This window comes from Schistocerca piceifrons, chromosome 2, assembly GCF_021461385.2.
Source record: "Schistocerca piceifrons isolate TAMUIC-IGC-003096 chromosome 2, iqSchPice1.1, whole genome shotgun sequence".
Classification (NCBI taxonomy): domain Eukaryota; kingdom Metazoa; phylum Arthropoda; class Insecta; order Orthoptera; family Acrididae; genus Schistocerca; species Schistocerca piceifrons.
In genome coordinates, this window is record NC_060139.1 from 146841002 (window position 1) to 146858494 (window position 17493).

Consider the following 17493-nt stretch of genomic DNA (forward strand, 5'->3'; position numbering starts at 1 on the left):
AAGCTTTCGAAATGTGGTGCTACAGAAGAATGCTGAAGATTAGATGGGTAGATCATATAACTAATGAGGAGGTGTTGAAGAGGATTTGGGAGAAGAGGAGTTTGTGGCACAACTTGACTAGAAGAAGGGATCGGTTGGTAGGACATATTCTGAGGCATCAAGGGATCACCAATTTAGTATTGGGGGGCAGCGTGGAGGGTAAAATCGTAGAGGGAGACCAAGGGATGAATACACCAAGCAGATTCAGAAGGATGTAGGTTGCAGTAGGTACTGGGAGATGAAGAGGCTTGCACAGGATAGAGTAGCATGGAGAGATGCATCAAACCAGTCTCAGGACTGAAGACCACAACAACAACAACAACAACGACTTCTACTCACCGTATAGTGGAGATGCTGAGTCACAGACAGGCATAATAAAAGAGTCGGGCCTCAGCAGCCATAGAGTGAGTGAGTGTGTGTGTGTGTGTGTGTGTGTGTGTGTGTGTGTTCTCTTTCCGAAGAAGGCCAAGTTGGGCGAAAGTTCACTTTCCAACAGTCTCTGTATTGTGCCTGTCTGTGACTCAGCATCTCTGCTATATGATGAATAGCAAGTATACTTTTCATAATATTGTTACTGTTCAAGTTTTTCTTTATGTGGCCCATTGTAGTTCAATGCTTCAGCTATAAAGTGAATATTTGCTTGAATTCACCCCAATATTTGTATTTTACTCCTCCATACTTCTGATAAGAATTAAATAGTTGCATGTTTTTTTTTTTAAAGTTGGGATCACCTTTGCCGAGGGTGCTTATCATTTTATTGTGGATCTTCATAGTACATTGAATAAGTAATCTGTTAAATTCTTGTTACATTGCTTTTAAAATATGTGTATGCAATACATAGTGACAAGAATATTATTCAGTTATGTAAACAAAAACTTGTTTCTTGCTATTCATAGGATTCAGTTAAACAACTCACCACAAGTTGTGGATCCATTAATACCGAATGTGGAAGTTACTCAATTTGAAATGGGTACAAGTGCTGCTGAGAGTAATATGGATGGTGGTATTTCATACAGCTCACTTAGTATCAGTGGTGAGATGCTATCACTGGATGCTTTAGACAAACCTAGTGGTGTTTTACGAGTGTGGTTCATACTATTGGAAGGACTGGCAAGTGCTACAATGACCTGCCCACGCCGTTATCAACCGTATGCCTTGGATGTATTGTTTCAGCTGCTAAGGGAGTTGCTCAGTATGCCTGGTTAGTAAGCTATTAATTTTAAAATGTTATTTGTGTACTTATATGTCACAACATTCAAAAGTCATTATTATATCTCTAAAGCAAAGCACACAAAGTTCATTATTTGTAGTGTGTGAACTTTTTAGCGTATCACTCACAAGCAAAGTAAGCTCACTAAAGAATAAAATCAAACAATGGAAATTCCGGGTAGGACTATCAGTAGTGTAGGAAAGATAGATTGCTACTTATCATAAAGATGACATGTTAAGTTGCAGACAAGCACAATTAAAAGACACTTACATATAAGCTTTTGGCCACAGCCTTTGTCAGAAAAAGAGAAACACACACCTTTTATTCACACAAGTAAGCACATTTCATGCACACATGACTGCCAACTGTGGCAGCTCAGGCCAGAATGCAGCAGTCTGTTAAGGTGGGGAGAGAGTGGGAGGTGCAGTAGTGTGCAGGTGGGGGGGGGGGAGTGCAGTCTGGCAGATGGTGCAGGGAACACAGTGCCAACAGGCATGGGGTCAGGAAGTTGTGGAGCAGAGAGGCAGGGAACAGGGAGCAAAAATGGACGGGAGCAGGAAAGATGGGCATATGCATTGGCAGAAGTCGGCAAACAAAGAAGGTAGGAGACAAGAATGAGGAGGAGGTGACTGGGCAGAGGGGGTGGAAACTGTTGAGTGGAAGGTGTGGGGCCAGTGTAGGTTGAGACTGGGATAATTATAGGAGTAGAGAATGTGTTAAGAAGATAATCCCCATTTGAACATTTCAGAAAAGCTGGTTATGGAGGAGAGGATCCAGGTGACTCGTGTAGTGAAGCAGCCATTGAAATCAAGGATGTTACGTTCATCTGCATGTTGTGCCGCAGGGTGGTCTACCTTGCTCATGGCCACAGTTTTTCAGTGGCCATTCATTCTGGTGGACAGCTGGTTTGTAGTCTTATAAAAAGCTGTGCAATGATTGCAGCAGGGCTGGTAAGTGATATAGCTGCTTTCACAGGTGCCCTGGCCCCTGGTTGGGTAGGAGAAATCTGTGACAGGATCGTGATGGGAAGTACTGAGTGGATGGCTTGAGCAGGTCTTACACTTGTGTCTTCCACAGGCTATGATACTCGTGGCAAGGGATTGGGATTAGGAATAGTATAGGGATGGGCTGGATGTTGTGGAGATTGGGTGGGCGAAGGAACACAACGGATTGGTAAGATGTCCCTTATTTCAGGGCATGATGGTAGGCAATCAGAGCCCTGGCAAAGGATGTGGTTCAGTTGTTCCAGTCTGAAGTGGTATTAGGTGATGAAGAGGGCCCTCCTTTGTGGCTGATTCTTGGGGGGTGGAGGGAGGAATTGGGGTGTGAGGGGAAAAGGCATGGGAGATTCATTTGCAGACTAGGCCTTGGGTAGTGCTATTTGCAGAGACCTCATGAGATCCTCAGATTACTATGTGAGGGAGTCCTTGTCACTGCAGATATGCCGTTCATGGATGGCCAGGCTGTGTGAGAGGGATTTTTTGGTGGGAAAGGGATCACAGCCGTTGAAATGCAGGTACTTTTGGTAGTTAGGAAAAAGTTACTAAAGTGTGTGAGGAATGAGATAGTGGGTTTGGAATTTGAAGGACATTGGAAAGGTAGTGTTCAATAGAGGTAAAACTGTGGGCCTGAGGGATGTTGGTGTGTAGGGAGGTGGCAGCAACAGTGATGAATAGCAATCCAGGAGGTGAGGGGATGGGGATGTGGATGTGGAGAGTCAGTGAAGGAAGTGATTTGTATCTTTCATGATTACATGCAGTTGGTTGGAGGTGTTGGTCAATGAGAACTGGAACTATTTCAGTGGGGATACAATAACAAGCCACAATGATGTTCCAGGATTGTTGGGTTTGTTGATTTCGGGGAGCATGTGAAGGGTGGGTGTATGAGGTTCCAAAGGGCTGAGGAGGGAAATGGGTTCAGAGGAGAGGTTGTGAAAAGTGCCTAACTTAAAGCAGGGATTGGAGGTTGTGTTGGACTTCAGGAATGGGATCACTCTGGCAGAGTTTATATTTGTAGGAGTCAGATTATTGGCAGAGGCCTTCCGCCAAGCAGTCACTGCAGTTCATAACACCACTGGTGGAACTTGTGTCTGCAAGTAGGGTGATTAGGTCAGGATTTGTTTTGAGGTTGTGTATGGCTATATCTTTCTGCAACTTAATGTGCCATCTTTACAATAAGTAGCAATCTATCTTTCCTACATTGTTGATATTCATACCTGGAGTTTCCATTGTTGTTTCTTCCTCTCTACAATCCTACGATGTTTTCCTTTGTTACTATTCTCCATAGCATTACTCTTTTCAGTGTCAATTCTTTCTCTGCTTTCCTGTGTTCATTCACCATTTTCCAAACTGCATTTGCTTCTGAGCCACACTGTATCAATGATTGTCCACACTCAACACAGGCTTTGTGACTGCATGGATTGTTGATGCAGCATCTGTTGCCCCAGATTACTTCCTCCAATATTTATAATTATATTTATCCTATTGATCCCAATTTTATCCCTCATTCTGACCTACTTTATTTGCCTGGTTATAAGACGTGGTTTTTTTCCCCAAACCTGACAGACTCTTCTTATATTCACAGATTAAACTATTTCTGTGTTTTTACATTGTTTAATACAGTATGCAGGGGTTGTCTTACATTGACCAAAACACTTTGTCTATTGAGGTCATGTGCAAATTTATTTTTGAGAATTTAGAAGAGTTGGGCTGGGCAAAATCTACTCGCATTCAAACAGACTCAAGATTTCCTGACATGACGAAGTGCTCGATACAGTATTGATGTTGTGCTTACTATCACGTGACATTTGACTTGCATGGCACTATTGCAAGGGATATGTCAGAAACTATCAACTAGCCACTACAAAGTCTATTGTGGTACTTAAAATTTGATAGTTTTGTGAAACAAAGGAGGAGATAGAATTTAGTGCTATCATCTTAAAAGCTCTTGTTGTATCTAAGCAGATTTGCAATAAAAATTCTCATAAATGTGTGGATACCTTGTAGAAACATTAATGTTGCTTTTAATGTATAGGTAACATTCAAAAGCAGAAGTGTTGGCCTTCAAAAACATTACTTGATTCTGAACTCAGATTGACATTTTATTTGATTGTGGGAGACTGTAATGATTTACTAAGTGGTTTGGAAATGAGAAATTCTGTCGCTGTTCACATACTAGAATACCAGGTAAAAATGTTAGCAGCTTTTAGTCAGCTTTAGAACATTATAGTGACATTCAGAAGAACAAGAAGGAAAATTAATCCATAATAAAATTTCTCACAAATGAAAGAAATCCTAGTTGAAATGTTGTTGCTAGAGTGATAGTACAAACATTCATCAGTAAATCATGAGACGAGTGAAGTTTGAGACTTGGACTGAATCATGATTGTGATTCTTTGTTTATGTATTAGTTACTGTTGTTACATTTGACCTGTACCCTAGAAGGTATTGCAGTCCATGTTTCATAGTTGCTCAGGCACAGCACTACGGGTTGGAGGGGGACACTGGTACCAGCTTAGCTGGGACCTAGGAGGTTGGCTGGGAACTAGATGACTGCATGGAGGGGAGCAATGAGTGGGCAGAAAATTATGTCATGCTGCCAACCAATACAATGTATACTGCATACTTTGGCTTTTCAGGAAGACCTACCACGTTTAAACTGCAGTTTGACCAAATCTATTTGTAGTTTGAATTGAACAAGAGCATTTATTTATGTGGGAGATGGTAAAAGTCTAGATAGGAGCTAGTAGCCTACTTATACGAGTTTTGCTGCAATGTTGTTGATGTTCACCATGGCATATGACGGAAACGAAAGGGGGTGTGTCAGCACACAGCTGGTTGTAAGCAGCCACTGAGAGATTGGCGGGTAGACAGTTTGTTGGGAAGCAAGTGAAACTGTAACATTCTCAAGTCCGTATTGAAGTGAAGTCTGAAATGTACTCATATAAAAACAGTTGTGTTTTCATATTCTATAGTAACCACAACCTCAGAAATCACAACGTATTGGGAAGAAACAGCCAAATATTTGTGAAACTGAAGATATAAATTTCACAGCTGTGCTATTTGGATGATGATGATGATAGTGATACCACAGACAGCAGGATTAGTAAGTGAAAAATGTAGAAAAGAAAATGGTCCGCAAATTAACGTAAACCATTTCTCTTCATTAATTTTATTTCTTTGTGTATTATCAAAATGTTGACAGTCAATAAATGGCATAAATTTAAAGTAGATATAATGTTACCTTTTTGGCAGATACTGTGTATCAATAAAAGTTTGTAATTTGGATTAGCCTGAATATGTTAAAAAATAAATTTTTATTAAGAAGCCTCTTGGAAAAAAAAAGGGATTGTCTTATAATCAGGGTCATCTTATAATCAGGCTTGCCTTATTCTTGGGTGAATATGATACTGTAGCATTTTATTTTTCACACCTGCCCGTACACACGAACCTGTCATTCTCAACGTAGCCGATCCCCCTTCCCCCTCTCTTCCCTTGTTGCAACACATACACATACTCCCATACCTCATCCGTATCTTTTCTCCAATGTTCCTGTATGTTTTTAACGTATTTGTGTGTATTTTTACATAGTTTTATATGATTTCACACATTTTTGTGTATTTTTACATATATGTGCATATTTTTGAACACCTCTCTGTGTTTTTATGTGTCTTTATGTATGTTTTACATGTATTTTCACTTATCGAGCTCCTCACACAACCATCAACACCTATTCTGCCCATGTCCACCTCATTCCCATTTCCTTTACACCATTCTGCCATAATAGACCTCTGCTCCATCTTCCTGCACCAGTTCAGAAAAGAATCCTTTTCTCTGGCTAAGACCCAGTCCCACATCCTATTTCTTGAATGATGCCTAAATCGTGGAATCCTCCCAAACAGCCTAACCATAAAAATTCCTTTCTCTGGATGCCGTCCCTCCTTTCACAATAACCTTAACCTTTTAGGATTCCGCCAGTCCCTGACCCACACAAACCTGGTACTTCAAAAACACATCTCCGTATCACAGGCATCCCAGAACCACCTCTGCTCCCTCTGGAAGATACAACTACTTTGCAGTCCCTGCTTCATACTTCACATCTCTAAACTGAATACCTTGCTCTCCAGCACCTAAAGGAACATTCCAGACACCATCTCTGTAAGTTATCCAACCTGCTGACATCCTACAGCCGCCTCGGGGTGCCACTACCCAATCCATATCCTACCCACAGTGTTCCTCCTCTCCGCCCCTTATAGCACCTAAACCCTACCTAGCTGGCTTTTTCAACTAGCTACATCCCTCAAAACTCCCTACCAACACTCCACCAAATCCAGAGCTTGAAACATTCCCATAACTCTGTTGTTAACCTTTCCACTTAGACCCTCGGCTCCCCGGAAGTTTCAGTCCTATCCAAAGGCCTCACCTTTATCCTCAAACCCAAATTTAACCATGCTGGATTTGTCAAAAACTGCTCTCCTTCTCCCTATCTCTGTAATGGAAACACTTCTTTGCCACCAATCCCTCCAAACAAAACCAGCCTAATTCCAACATTGAACCCTGCCTCTTCCAATTCATACCACCACCTAACTGAGATCATCCCCCTCACCCAGCCAAAAATCTGCTGGTCACCTTCCAGGAATTCTTTATCTTCAGCTTTACCTCACCATGCTTCCCCAGATCTGGTCCTCAGAACACCAACCTTTCACCAGAAGAAAGAATAGCCATAACCAGCTTCAAAACAAATTCTGACCTAATCCATCAGTGTTGTAATGAATCATAGTGACTGCCTGGTGGAAGGCCTCTGCCAATTACCTGACTCCTCCACCTATAAAATCTGCCAGAGTAATCCTATCCCTGAAGTCCAACACAACCTCCAATCCCTGCTTAAAGCCTTAGGCCATTCCCACAACCTCTCCCCTGAATCCATTTCCTTCCTCATCCCTATGACACCCCGCACACCCACCTTCTACATGCTCCCCAAAATCCACAAACCCACCAATCCTGGATGACCCATTGTGGTTGGTTATTGTGCCCCTACTGAAAGAATTTCGGCTCTCATTGACCAACACCTCCAACCAATTGCACATAGTCTAGCCTCCACATCGGAGCCACACACCACACTTCCTTCACCAACTGTCCACCATCCCCACACCTTTACCTCCTGGATCCCTACTCATCACTGTTGACACCATCTCTCTATACTCCAGCATCCCATATGCCCATGGTCTTAACGCTATGAACACTATCTTCCCCGATGTCCTTCAGATTCCAAACTTGCTAACTCTTTCCTCACACACCTTACAAGGGAAACTCCACATCGCACTTCCCTCAGGTTTAGTGGAAAGATGGCCCAGTGGATAGTCCATCAAAATCTGAATGCAGATCAAGCATGAAAACAGGAAGAAGGTCTCTTGAACTCTGAAGAAAGAAGAAAAATAGAAACAGTGAATGGTTGAAGCCCAAGATATACAACATCGAGTGAATTGCAAGAACCATGGCATCATGGTTGTGTGGTCATGGTGTTGGATTGCAAATCTTGTAGCAGTTCACCTAGTTGTTTCTTCCTTTAACAGTTCTCGGTGTAGACATACTGGCTGAAAAAAATAGGAAGTTGTACAGTACTGTCTGCTGTAAATGATGTAGCCAACAGATGCACAGTTGTGTTTCACAGTCTTTTACTTTCACTTTTCACAACTCCCCAATAATACATAGTTACATATGGCCAGTGCACTATTGTTCTAACTTCCCATAAGCCCCATTAATAGTTAGCAGGCAAAAATCCACATAGTGCTACAATATTTTACTGTTGAACATCTACGAACAGTAAAAGCCTAACGACAAAGTTCACAGTTCTTGAAGAATAGAAAGGTACATATGGAGTAGATACTGTAACTGTTTTATCACATGGCCTAATTGTGTAACATTTATTACACTGTTAAGTTGAGGCATTGTTGTCGTTCTAACCAACACAGGTTCCTCGTCTGAAACTGCTGTGGACTGACTGTCTCATGACCAAAAATCGGGCCCTTATATATCATCACAATAATAGGTACTGAAACTACACACTGTTCAAAGTTAAAGTTACAGAGATTACAATTAAAACTTAACTCATTATATTAACTGAATACATTGAAAAATATGTTCCTTTTAATAGTCCCTTCTGCTACAAGAGTTAGGCCGAATTATTTGTTTAAATTGTGAAATTAACAGATATAGTTACACAAACAATACTTTTGACAAAACTGTTAATTACTTTGGAATTAATTAAGAGCCGGCTTTGATAACATGTTTTCGAGTAGAGCCAAATAGATCCTTTGAGAATACTATTATTTTGCCTTCCAAATGTTAACAGTTATTACAAAATTTATATTTGTTTAAACGTCAGCAGTAGAATTTAAGTTACAAAACAATTACTGATTTCACTCTATAATGAAAGATACTAACTAGTAATAGTCAAAATAAATTAGAAAATCAATTACATACATAAAACTAAGCACAAAATTAGATCTGTTGTTAACGTCTTTAAAACTGAGGGCCAACCTTTCTCTTATATGAAAATGCAGATTATACTTGTGTTTGTTAATGGTAATTAGTTAAAAGAGAAAAAACAAATTTAAGGAGTCAGATGGCAAAACAAGATGGGAAGTAAAAAATATCCCAACTTGCTTCATCACAAGCTGGAGGCCCATTTTCAAATCTCTCTCATGCACCTCTTTTTATTATTATTATTGCAAAGTTTTGAACTTCCTGTCTGCAGTTATCATACTATACAATGGCTATAGAATATAATTCATGTTGTAAGAATATTTTAGTGTCACAGGTAAATGTGATGAACAGTGAGTGGAGGTGAGATGCTGCAGTGACCTCTCACAGATATGAAAACAACAAATAAATGGCTGTGTGCTATGTTACAACAAAGGAATTCAAGAGTCAAAACATCCAAAACAGAATGCAAGAGTCATAACATGTGGTACTTGTGTAGAACAAATAGGATGTATGTACATCTGTGGAGGTCCGTTCCTTACACCTCGCTGCTGCAAACAGACGTTACACCATGACAGAGGCATAAATTTGAATACAGTGAATGGACATGTCAGTGACCAGACAGACAGTTCATAATTTTGTGGAAAGGGGGATGGGGGTACAAGGGAGATTTGAACATAGATTTTTCCTTCATAGTCCAATACCATCACCATAGAACCACGATATCCTGGCTATTCAAATTCACTTGATGTTGCATATCTTGAGCTTGGACTGTCCACTATTTCTACTTTGCTTATTTTTTCACAGTTCAGTACACTTTCTTCCTGTTTTCATCCTTGATCTGTGTTCAGTTTTTGATTAACTATCAATTGGGCCAATGAACTATCCACAAAATATGTGGAAGGTGCGATGGGGAGTTTCCCTTGTTAGTAACTTTATCCTATCCACTAACAGTACTGGCATTTCAACAGTCGTCATCCCTTTCGCATAAAAAATTCCTCCCACACAGTGTGGTCACCCGAAGACAGCATACATGCAATGATAAGAACTCCCTTACCCAGTCTGCTGAGGGCCTCACCAAGGTATTTGCAAAATCCCCCACACCTAGTCTGCCATTTCCCCTCACACCCCAAATCCTCCGACCACCCCCAAGAACCATTCACAAAGGAGGACCCCCTTCATTACCTCAGACTGTAAGAGATGAAGCATATCCTGTGCCAGGGCTTTGATTACCTATCGTCATGCCCTGAAGCGAAGAACATGCTACCTAAGAGCCTTCCCACCCCCACCCAAAGTGGTGGTACATTGCCCATCCAACCATCACAACATCCTAGTCCATCCCTATGCTATTCCCAATTCCAACCCCTTGCCATAAGTATCATATCCCGGTGCAAGACGTGCCCAAGCCACCCATTCAGTACTTCCTATTCCAGTCCTCTTACAGTTTTATCCTATCCTATCAGGGGCTGGGCCACCTGTTTTAAAGCAGCCATGTCATTTATCAGCACTGCTGCAGTCATAGCACAGCTTTTTATATTGGTATGACCACAAACCAGCTGTCCACTAGGATGAACGGCCACTGCCAATCTATAGCCATGAGCAACATAGACCACCCTGTGGCACAATATGCAGCACAACATAACATGCTTGATTTCAGTTGCTACTTCACTATGTGAGCCATCTACATCCTCCCTTCCAAAACCAGCTTTTCTGAACTGTGCAGATGGACTTTACCCGTTCAACACATTCTCTGCTCTTGTAATTATCCTGGCCTCAACCTGTGGTACTATGCTGGCCTATCTGCCCTGTCACCTCTTCCTCACTCTTGTCTCCCTCCTTCTTTGTTTGCTGCCTTCTGCCAATGCATCTTCCTATCTTTCCCCCACTCCTCTCCTTTTTCACTCAGATTTCCTCGCCTCCCTGCCGCACAACCTCTGGATGCTGTGCCTGTTGGTGTACTGTTCCCTACACTCTCTGACAGATAGCATGTCTGGTTTCTCCCACCTGTACACAGCTCTTTCCCCTTCCTGCTCCCTCCAGTTGCTGCTTCCATCCCATATGATAGTTGCATTCTGGCCTGAGCTACTGGAGTTGACAATCAGGTGTGCATGAGATGTGCTTGCTTGTGTGAATGAATGATGTGTGTTTCTGTTTTTCTGACAGATGCTACGGCCCAAAGCTTATGTGTAGGAGTCCTTTAATTATGCCTGTCTGCAACTCACTAAAGGATCCATCAGTACATTTCCGTAGTGTTTCATACAGCCTAGCATTAATATATTTATCAAATTATAGAATAATTCAAAAATAAAATTGGTTTAACATTCATCTGCATCTACATGTATACTCTCCAAACCACTGTGAGGTGCATGGCAGAGGGTACATCCCATTATATCAATTATTAGTGCTTCTTCCTCTTCCATCCATATATGGAGTGTGGGAAGAATGATTAATTGAATGTCTCTGTGCGTGGAGTAATTATTCTTATTGTATCCTCCTATGTGAGCGATACTTAGGGGATTGTAGTATATTGCAGGAGTCATTATTTAAAACCTGTTCTTGAAACTTTGTTAAAAGACTTTCTCAGGATAGTTTACATCTACCTTCAAGAATCTTCCAGTTCAGTTCTTCAGTACCTCTGTGACACATTCCCACAGATTAAACACACCTGTGACCATTCCTGCTGTCCTTCTCTGTATAAATTCAGTATCCCCTGTCAGTCCTATTTGCTATGGATCCTACACACTTGAGCAATATTTCAGGATGGTTCACACGAGTGATTTTTAATCAATTTCCTTCGTAGAGTGATCGCACTTCCCAGTGTTTTACCAATAAATTGAAGTCTACCACCGGCTTTACTCATGACTGAGCCTATGTGATTATTCCCTTTCATATAGCTGCAAAGTGTTACATCCAGTGTTACGTCCAGAATTTGTATGAGTTGGCCGATTCCAACAGTGACTCATTGATGTTATAGTCATAGGATCCAGTGTTACGTCCAGAATTTGTATGAGTTGGCCGATTCCAACAGTGACTCATTGATATTATAGTCATAGGATACTACGTTTTTTCATTTTGTGAAGTGCAGAATTTTACATGCCTGAACACTTGAAGCAAGATGCCAATTTTTGCACCACATTGAAATCTTATCAAGGCCTGACTGAATATTTATGTGGCTTCATTCAGATAGTACTTCATTATAGATAACTGCATCACCTACAAAATGTTACTATTAATATTGCCGGCAAGGTCGTTAATGTACAACATGAACAGCAAGAGTCCCAAAACTTTTCCGTGGGGAACAATTGATGTTACTTCTCCATCTGATGACTCTCCGTCCTGCTTACCATGGAGTCCTCAATTCAGTCACAAAATTTATGTGATGCCCGATATGATGGTAGCTTTGACAATAAGTGTAGGTGTGTTACTGAGTCAAATGCTTTTCAGAAATCAAGAAATATGTCATCTAATTGATTGGCTTCATCCAAAGCTTTCAGTATGTCATGTGAGAAAAGTGCAAGTTGGGTTTCACATGATCAATGTTTTCAGAGTCCATGCTGGTTTGGCATTAAAGAAGTCATTCTGATCAAGATACCTCCTTATGTTTAAGCTCCGAATATGTTCTAAGATTCTACAACAATTGGATGGTAGTTTTGTGGATCACTTCTACTACCCTTCTTGTAGATGAGAGTGACCTGTGCTTTTTTCCAAGAGCTGGTCACTGTTTTTTGTTTGAGGGACCTAAGATACATTATAGTTAGATGAAGAGCTAATTCAGCCACAAATTCAGTGTAGAATCTGACAAGGATTCCATCGGGAGCCAGAGCTTTGTTCAATTATAACAATTTCAGCTATTTTTCAACACCACTGACACTAATACTCATTCCAGTCATCTTTTCAATGGTATGACTTTTAAATTGGGGCCGCTATCCTGGGTCTTCTTTTGTAAAGGAACATTTGAAAACAGAGTTAAGCATTTCAGCTTTTGCTTTGTTTCCCTTGATTTGTGTTCCTGTCTCGTACACTAGGGACTGGACACTTATCTTTGGTGCCATTAACAGCCTTTACATACAACCAGAATTTCTTTGGATTCTGTGGAAGATCATTTCGGTATTCTGTTATGGTAGTCACTGAAGACATCGCACATTGCTTTTTTGACAGCAAAACGCATTTCATTCAGCATCTCTCTATCTATAGCCCTAAGCTTTGTTTTACACCTATTATGCAGTAATCTCTGTTTCGAAGTTTCTGTACAATGATTGTATACCATGGAGGATCCCTCCCATTAGGGACTATTCTACGGGGTACATATCTATCCAGTGCATGGTCAACTATTCCTTTAAACTTGAACAATAGTTCTTTTACATTCACCTCACCTGTGCTGAAAGTTTCAACTTTCTCATTGAGATATGACACTACTGATTTTTTATCTAGTTTTTTTTTTTTTAAACATGTATATGTTTCTGCTTGTTTTAGTTGTCCTTTGTACTTCGGTAATCATCACTGCCACAACTGCATCAGGGTCACTGATACCAGTTCTGATGTGGACATCCTCAAAGATGTCTGGTGTATTTGTTACCATTAGATCCAATATATTTCCATCATAAGGAGGTTCCTAATTATCTGTTCTAGCTAGTTTTCAAAGAAGGCATTTAGTAATGTTTCGCTGGTTGTCTTATCACGCTCTCCACTGACAAAACTGTAATTTTCCCAATTAATTGTTGGATGATTTAAGTCTCCATGAATGATTATATTATGATTAGGTAACTTATGTACAGGTGAACTGAGGTTTTTTCTAAACTTTTCAGTTATGTCAGGAGATAAGTCTGGTGGGCAATAGAAGGATCCAATTATCATTTTGTGCCCATCCCTGATACTGTGTGTGTGTGTGTGTGTGTGTGTGTGTGTGTGTGTGTGTGTGTGTGTGTGCGTGCGCACGCGTGTGAGTTTTAAATCATTAGCCCATTTTAGTTTAAAATTTTTGCTTAAGTGGTGGTTATTTTGACAGTGTAGACAGGCAGATATACTTCTTTTACAGGTGCTGAATTTGGACTGTACTCTATTAACCATTTATTGCTCCCAATGGTGCAGAATTGGTTGAGGAAAACAGGGCGTATTTACCGTGGATGGGATAATTTTGCAGTCAATTTCAAACAGTGCTGTGGATTGGCAACGGATCTTGTTGTGGAATATCTTACACATTTGCAAGGTTTGTTTATAATATAATGACATTTGGTCCATTCTTTAAACAAAGTGTGACATATTCTTATTTAAAGGTGCAAACTTTTAAAGATAATCATCTGAGGTGAAGTAGTGTTTGATAACAGGATTACCTTTACTGTAAGGTAACAATGAAAACAATCAATTATTGCTAAAATTATGTAATTGGATAGATGAAAAGTCTACTCACCAAGCGGCGGCAGAGCACAAACATAAAAGACTGTTGCAATTGGCAAGCTTTTGGAGCCAGTGGATCCTTCTTCAGGCAGAAGGGTTGAAGGGGAAGAAAGAATGGTGAAGGAAAAGGACTGGAGAGGTCTAGGAAAAGGGATAGATTTCGGGAAAGTTATCCAGAACCATGGCTCAGGGGAGGCTTACCATACAGGATGAGAAGGAAATTCCTTCTCATCCTGTATGGTAAGTCTCCCTTACCTGCGGTGTGGGGTGACTTTCCCAAAATCTAACTTTTTTTCTTAGACCTCTCCAGCCCTTTTGCTTCACCATTCGGATGTTCCCGAAATCTTCTGCCTGAAGGAGGAGACGCTGACTCTGAAAGCTTGCCAATCACAACAGTCTTATATATGTGTGTTCTGCTGCCTCTTGGTGAGTAGATTTTTTATCTATCCAGTTAAATAACTATACTCTAAGGTATATCTCATGTGGGTAAATATTGGCTAACCCATTTGTCTATGTATAAGTTTCCTGCAACTATATTTGATTTTCCTTCTTTCATAAGCTTAATATTATTTACAATATTTACATGTGCTGTGTTACCAAAAAATATAAATGTCTCTGGGTAATGTAACAAAATGCAAAATGGAAAAATTATTGGGTATGAACTGTCATCACTGTGACTTGCATAAGTGGAAGGTGCAAAGTAAATGTGAAACATTTCAGATACAAAACCAGTGTCCTAGCTCACACTTGTCACTGCTTCAGTCTGGTAACTTATTTTACCAACAGTTGAATTAGTAACATATTTTACAGAATGATATGGACATTTTTAAAGAAAAACTAATTTTTAATATGGTGTTTCAAATACCATTCAGTGGAAAGCACTGTTTATAGTGTGATTAATGTTCTTATTGTTGGATTACAAAGGAACTAAAGATTCATTGTAAATTTCTTGGGAAACATTATTTTCTTTTCCTTTTAGGAGGAACAAAAAACCAAGCTGAAATACCAGCAGCCACTTTAATGCTAAAGCAGCTGCTCCTAGTAATGGTAGAATGTGTGGTGCAGCCTACAGAAAGCATTGCTCGACTTGGTTGTGCTTGTATCAGGTATGTGGTTTTCCCGTAGTACACAGCTCTTCAAAACACTTCTTATTTTAAATATCCTTCTGGATCAAATTAAATTATGTCCTGAGCTTTTCTTGATATCTTAATCCGTTTTATGGTTGCTCTTAACTTGGCCATGCAGTTGAAAATTTTGTTTGTTGTGATATTTTTGGTGGTTGTTGTTGTGTGTTCTTAAAATTTCAGTCATCTCTTGCATATTCTGTATGTTTTCTATTCTACCTGTTTTTTTCTTCTTCTCCTTCTTTCTTCCTTTCTTCTTTCTCTCTTTCTTTTTTTTCATTTTTCTTTTCTTTTTTTAAAGTATGTTGCCTAGGACCAGAGTTGCCCCTTCATGGATTGGGTTTTTCCTTTTCTCTTCCTAGAACCTCTTCTCTCTTTTTTACCTTCTCTCCTGTTCTACCTCATCTTTATTGTTCTTGTGTTTCCTCCATTGGTGGCTTCCATTCTATCTCGGAATCATTCTTTATCATTAATCTCTGGTGTATAATTTGTATAAACTTCTTTGTCTGATTGTGCTTCCCTGCCTCCTTGATCCTTTTCTCAGAATAGTTCTTCATGAGATCAATAACTCGCTTGATATAGTCTATCAGTAAACTGAAGAGCAAGCAGTGTGTTTGATGGCAGAAGTGGTCTTTTTGCAGAAGAACATTACAGTTATTGTACAAGCAAAATAATAATCAGTTTCCCATTTCATGTCTGGCAATGTAGTGCAGCATGCAGATTCTTTTGTAGGTTCCACTTGTGTGAGCTTATGTATTGGTTTAATTAGTTAATAGTGTCAGTTCTTTGTATATATTTAGTGAGTGACTTAGTTATTTAGTTAGGCAAAAAGATAAATAAGCTTACTGCTGTGCAAGAAAATATACACGATAATATGATTCAACATTCTGACATAAATCTTTGCAAATTAGAGCCAAATGAATAGATGTTACAGTCACTAAACACACAAAATCAGCAGTAACTTGAAAACTTCCTAACCAGTTTCATTAATGTGTTTTATTTATGAAACATAGCTTCGAGGAAGACAGCTTTTGGATGGATTCTGTCACTATTTCCTTGGCTCAATTACTATTCATTCAGTTCTAAAGAATGTAACAATATTATGAAAAAGAAAGTTGCTACTCAGCATTTAGTGGAGATGCTGAGTCGCAGATAGGCCCAACAAGAAGACTGTCACAAATAAGCTTTGGGTAAGGATGGCGTTTGTCAAAAATGGACCACACACACACACACACACACACACACACACACACACACACTGGCTTCGGTTGCCAGAGACTGCAGTCATTTTTTTTGTGTGTGTGTGTGTGTGTGTGTGTGTGTGTGTGTGTGTGTGTGTGTGTGTGTGTGATTTTCCATTGTTTGTTCAGTTCTAAGAAATATAAGTTGAAACACTTTGCAATACCTGTACAATGTTAAAAACTCCATTGAAATTCGTTATTGTTTCTTGGATTATAGGCAAAACATTTTTAGATGTATCCTTATTGATATTCAAAGCATCTCATCAAAGAAAACCTCTGTCTTCTATTGACAACTTTCTTTTAATATAAGTAAATCCCATAACTTCTTTGGAATAATTGCACTACATTCTGTTGAAAGTCGTATCAAAATATATCAGTCCACTTACGTATAGACAGAGGATGTTAATACATTCAGCTATATGAGCAATGTATTATTTTTTTATGATATTTGTTCCAGTAGTAGCATAATTTATAATGTGATTTCAGAGAAAGCAATCTTATTTTGTATAGTGTTAATGTATTTAATGGGAAACAAACAGTTAATCAAAGGAGTAATGATGTTAGCTGCTAGTGGACCTTGATTTAAATCAATGGGGAAAGTTGAAAATTTGTGCTGGACTGGAACTTGAGACAGAATTCTTGTGAACAGTCACTTTGAATGCCTTGGCTATCAGGACATGGTCCCTGACCAACTGTAATTCCCAGTTTATCCCTACACTACTGCTGTAGTGCCCCTGCCCATTACCTTCACTACACACAGTGATTGATGATTCCCATAGGAATTCAGGCTTGTTTGTGCATTTTCACAGAAAGAATCATTTGCCATATCACCCTGGTTATCAATATGTGGTGTCTGTTCTTTTGAACGTTTGCAAAAGTATCATTGGCCATCTCGCACTGTTTACATATAAGTGGGGGTCTGTTCTCCCATACACGGTTATATGTATGTGGTGTCTGTGCTTTCAGATGTGTCCGAAAGAATGCACACACAGGGCAAGATGGCC

General features: G+C 39.8%; 1 protein-coding gene across 1 annotated transcript in view; it reads left to right on the forward strand.

The window, feature by feature from the left end:
* LOC124777374 (brefeldin A-inhibited guanine nucleotide-exchange protein 3) overlaps nucleotides 1-17493 on the forward strand; it is a 301163-nt gene that overhangs the window by 256974 nt on the left and 26696 nt on the right. Inside the window, exons 24-26 of the mRNA XM_047252762.1 lie at nucleotides 936-1240; nucleotides 13766-13936; nucleotides 15104-15230. Coding sequence (XP_047108718.1) covers nucleotides 936-1240; nucleotides 13766-13936; nucleotides 15104-15230 — 603 coding nt within the window. The remainder of the gene's footprint in view (nucleotides 1-935; nucleotides 1241-13765; nucleotides 13937-15103; nucleotides 15231-17493) is intronic.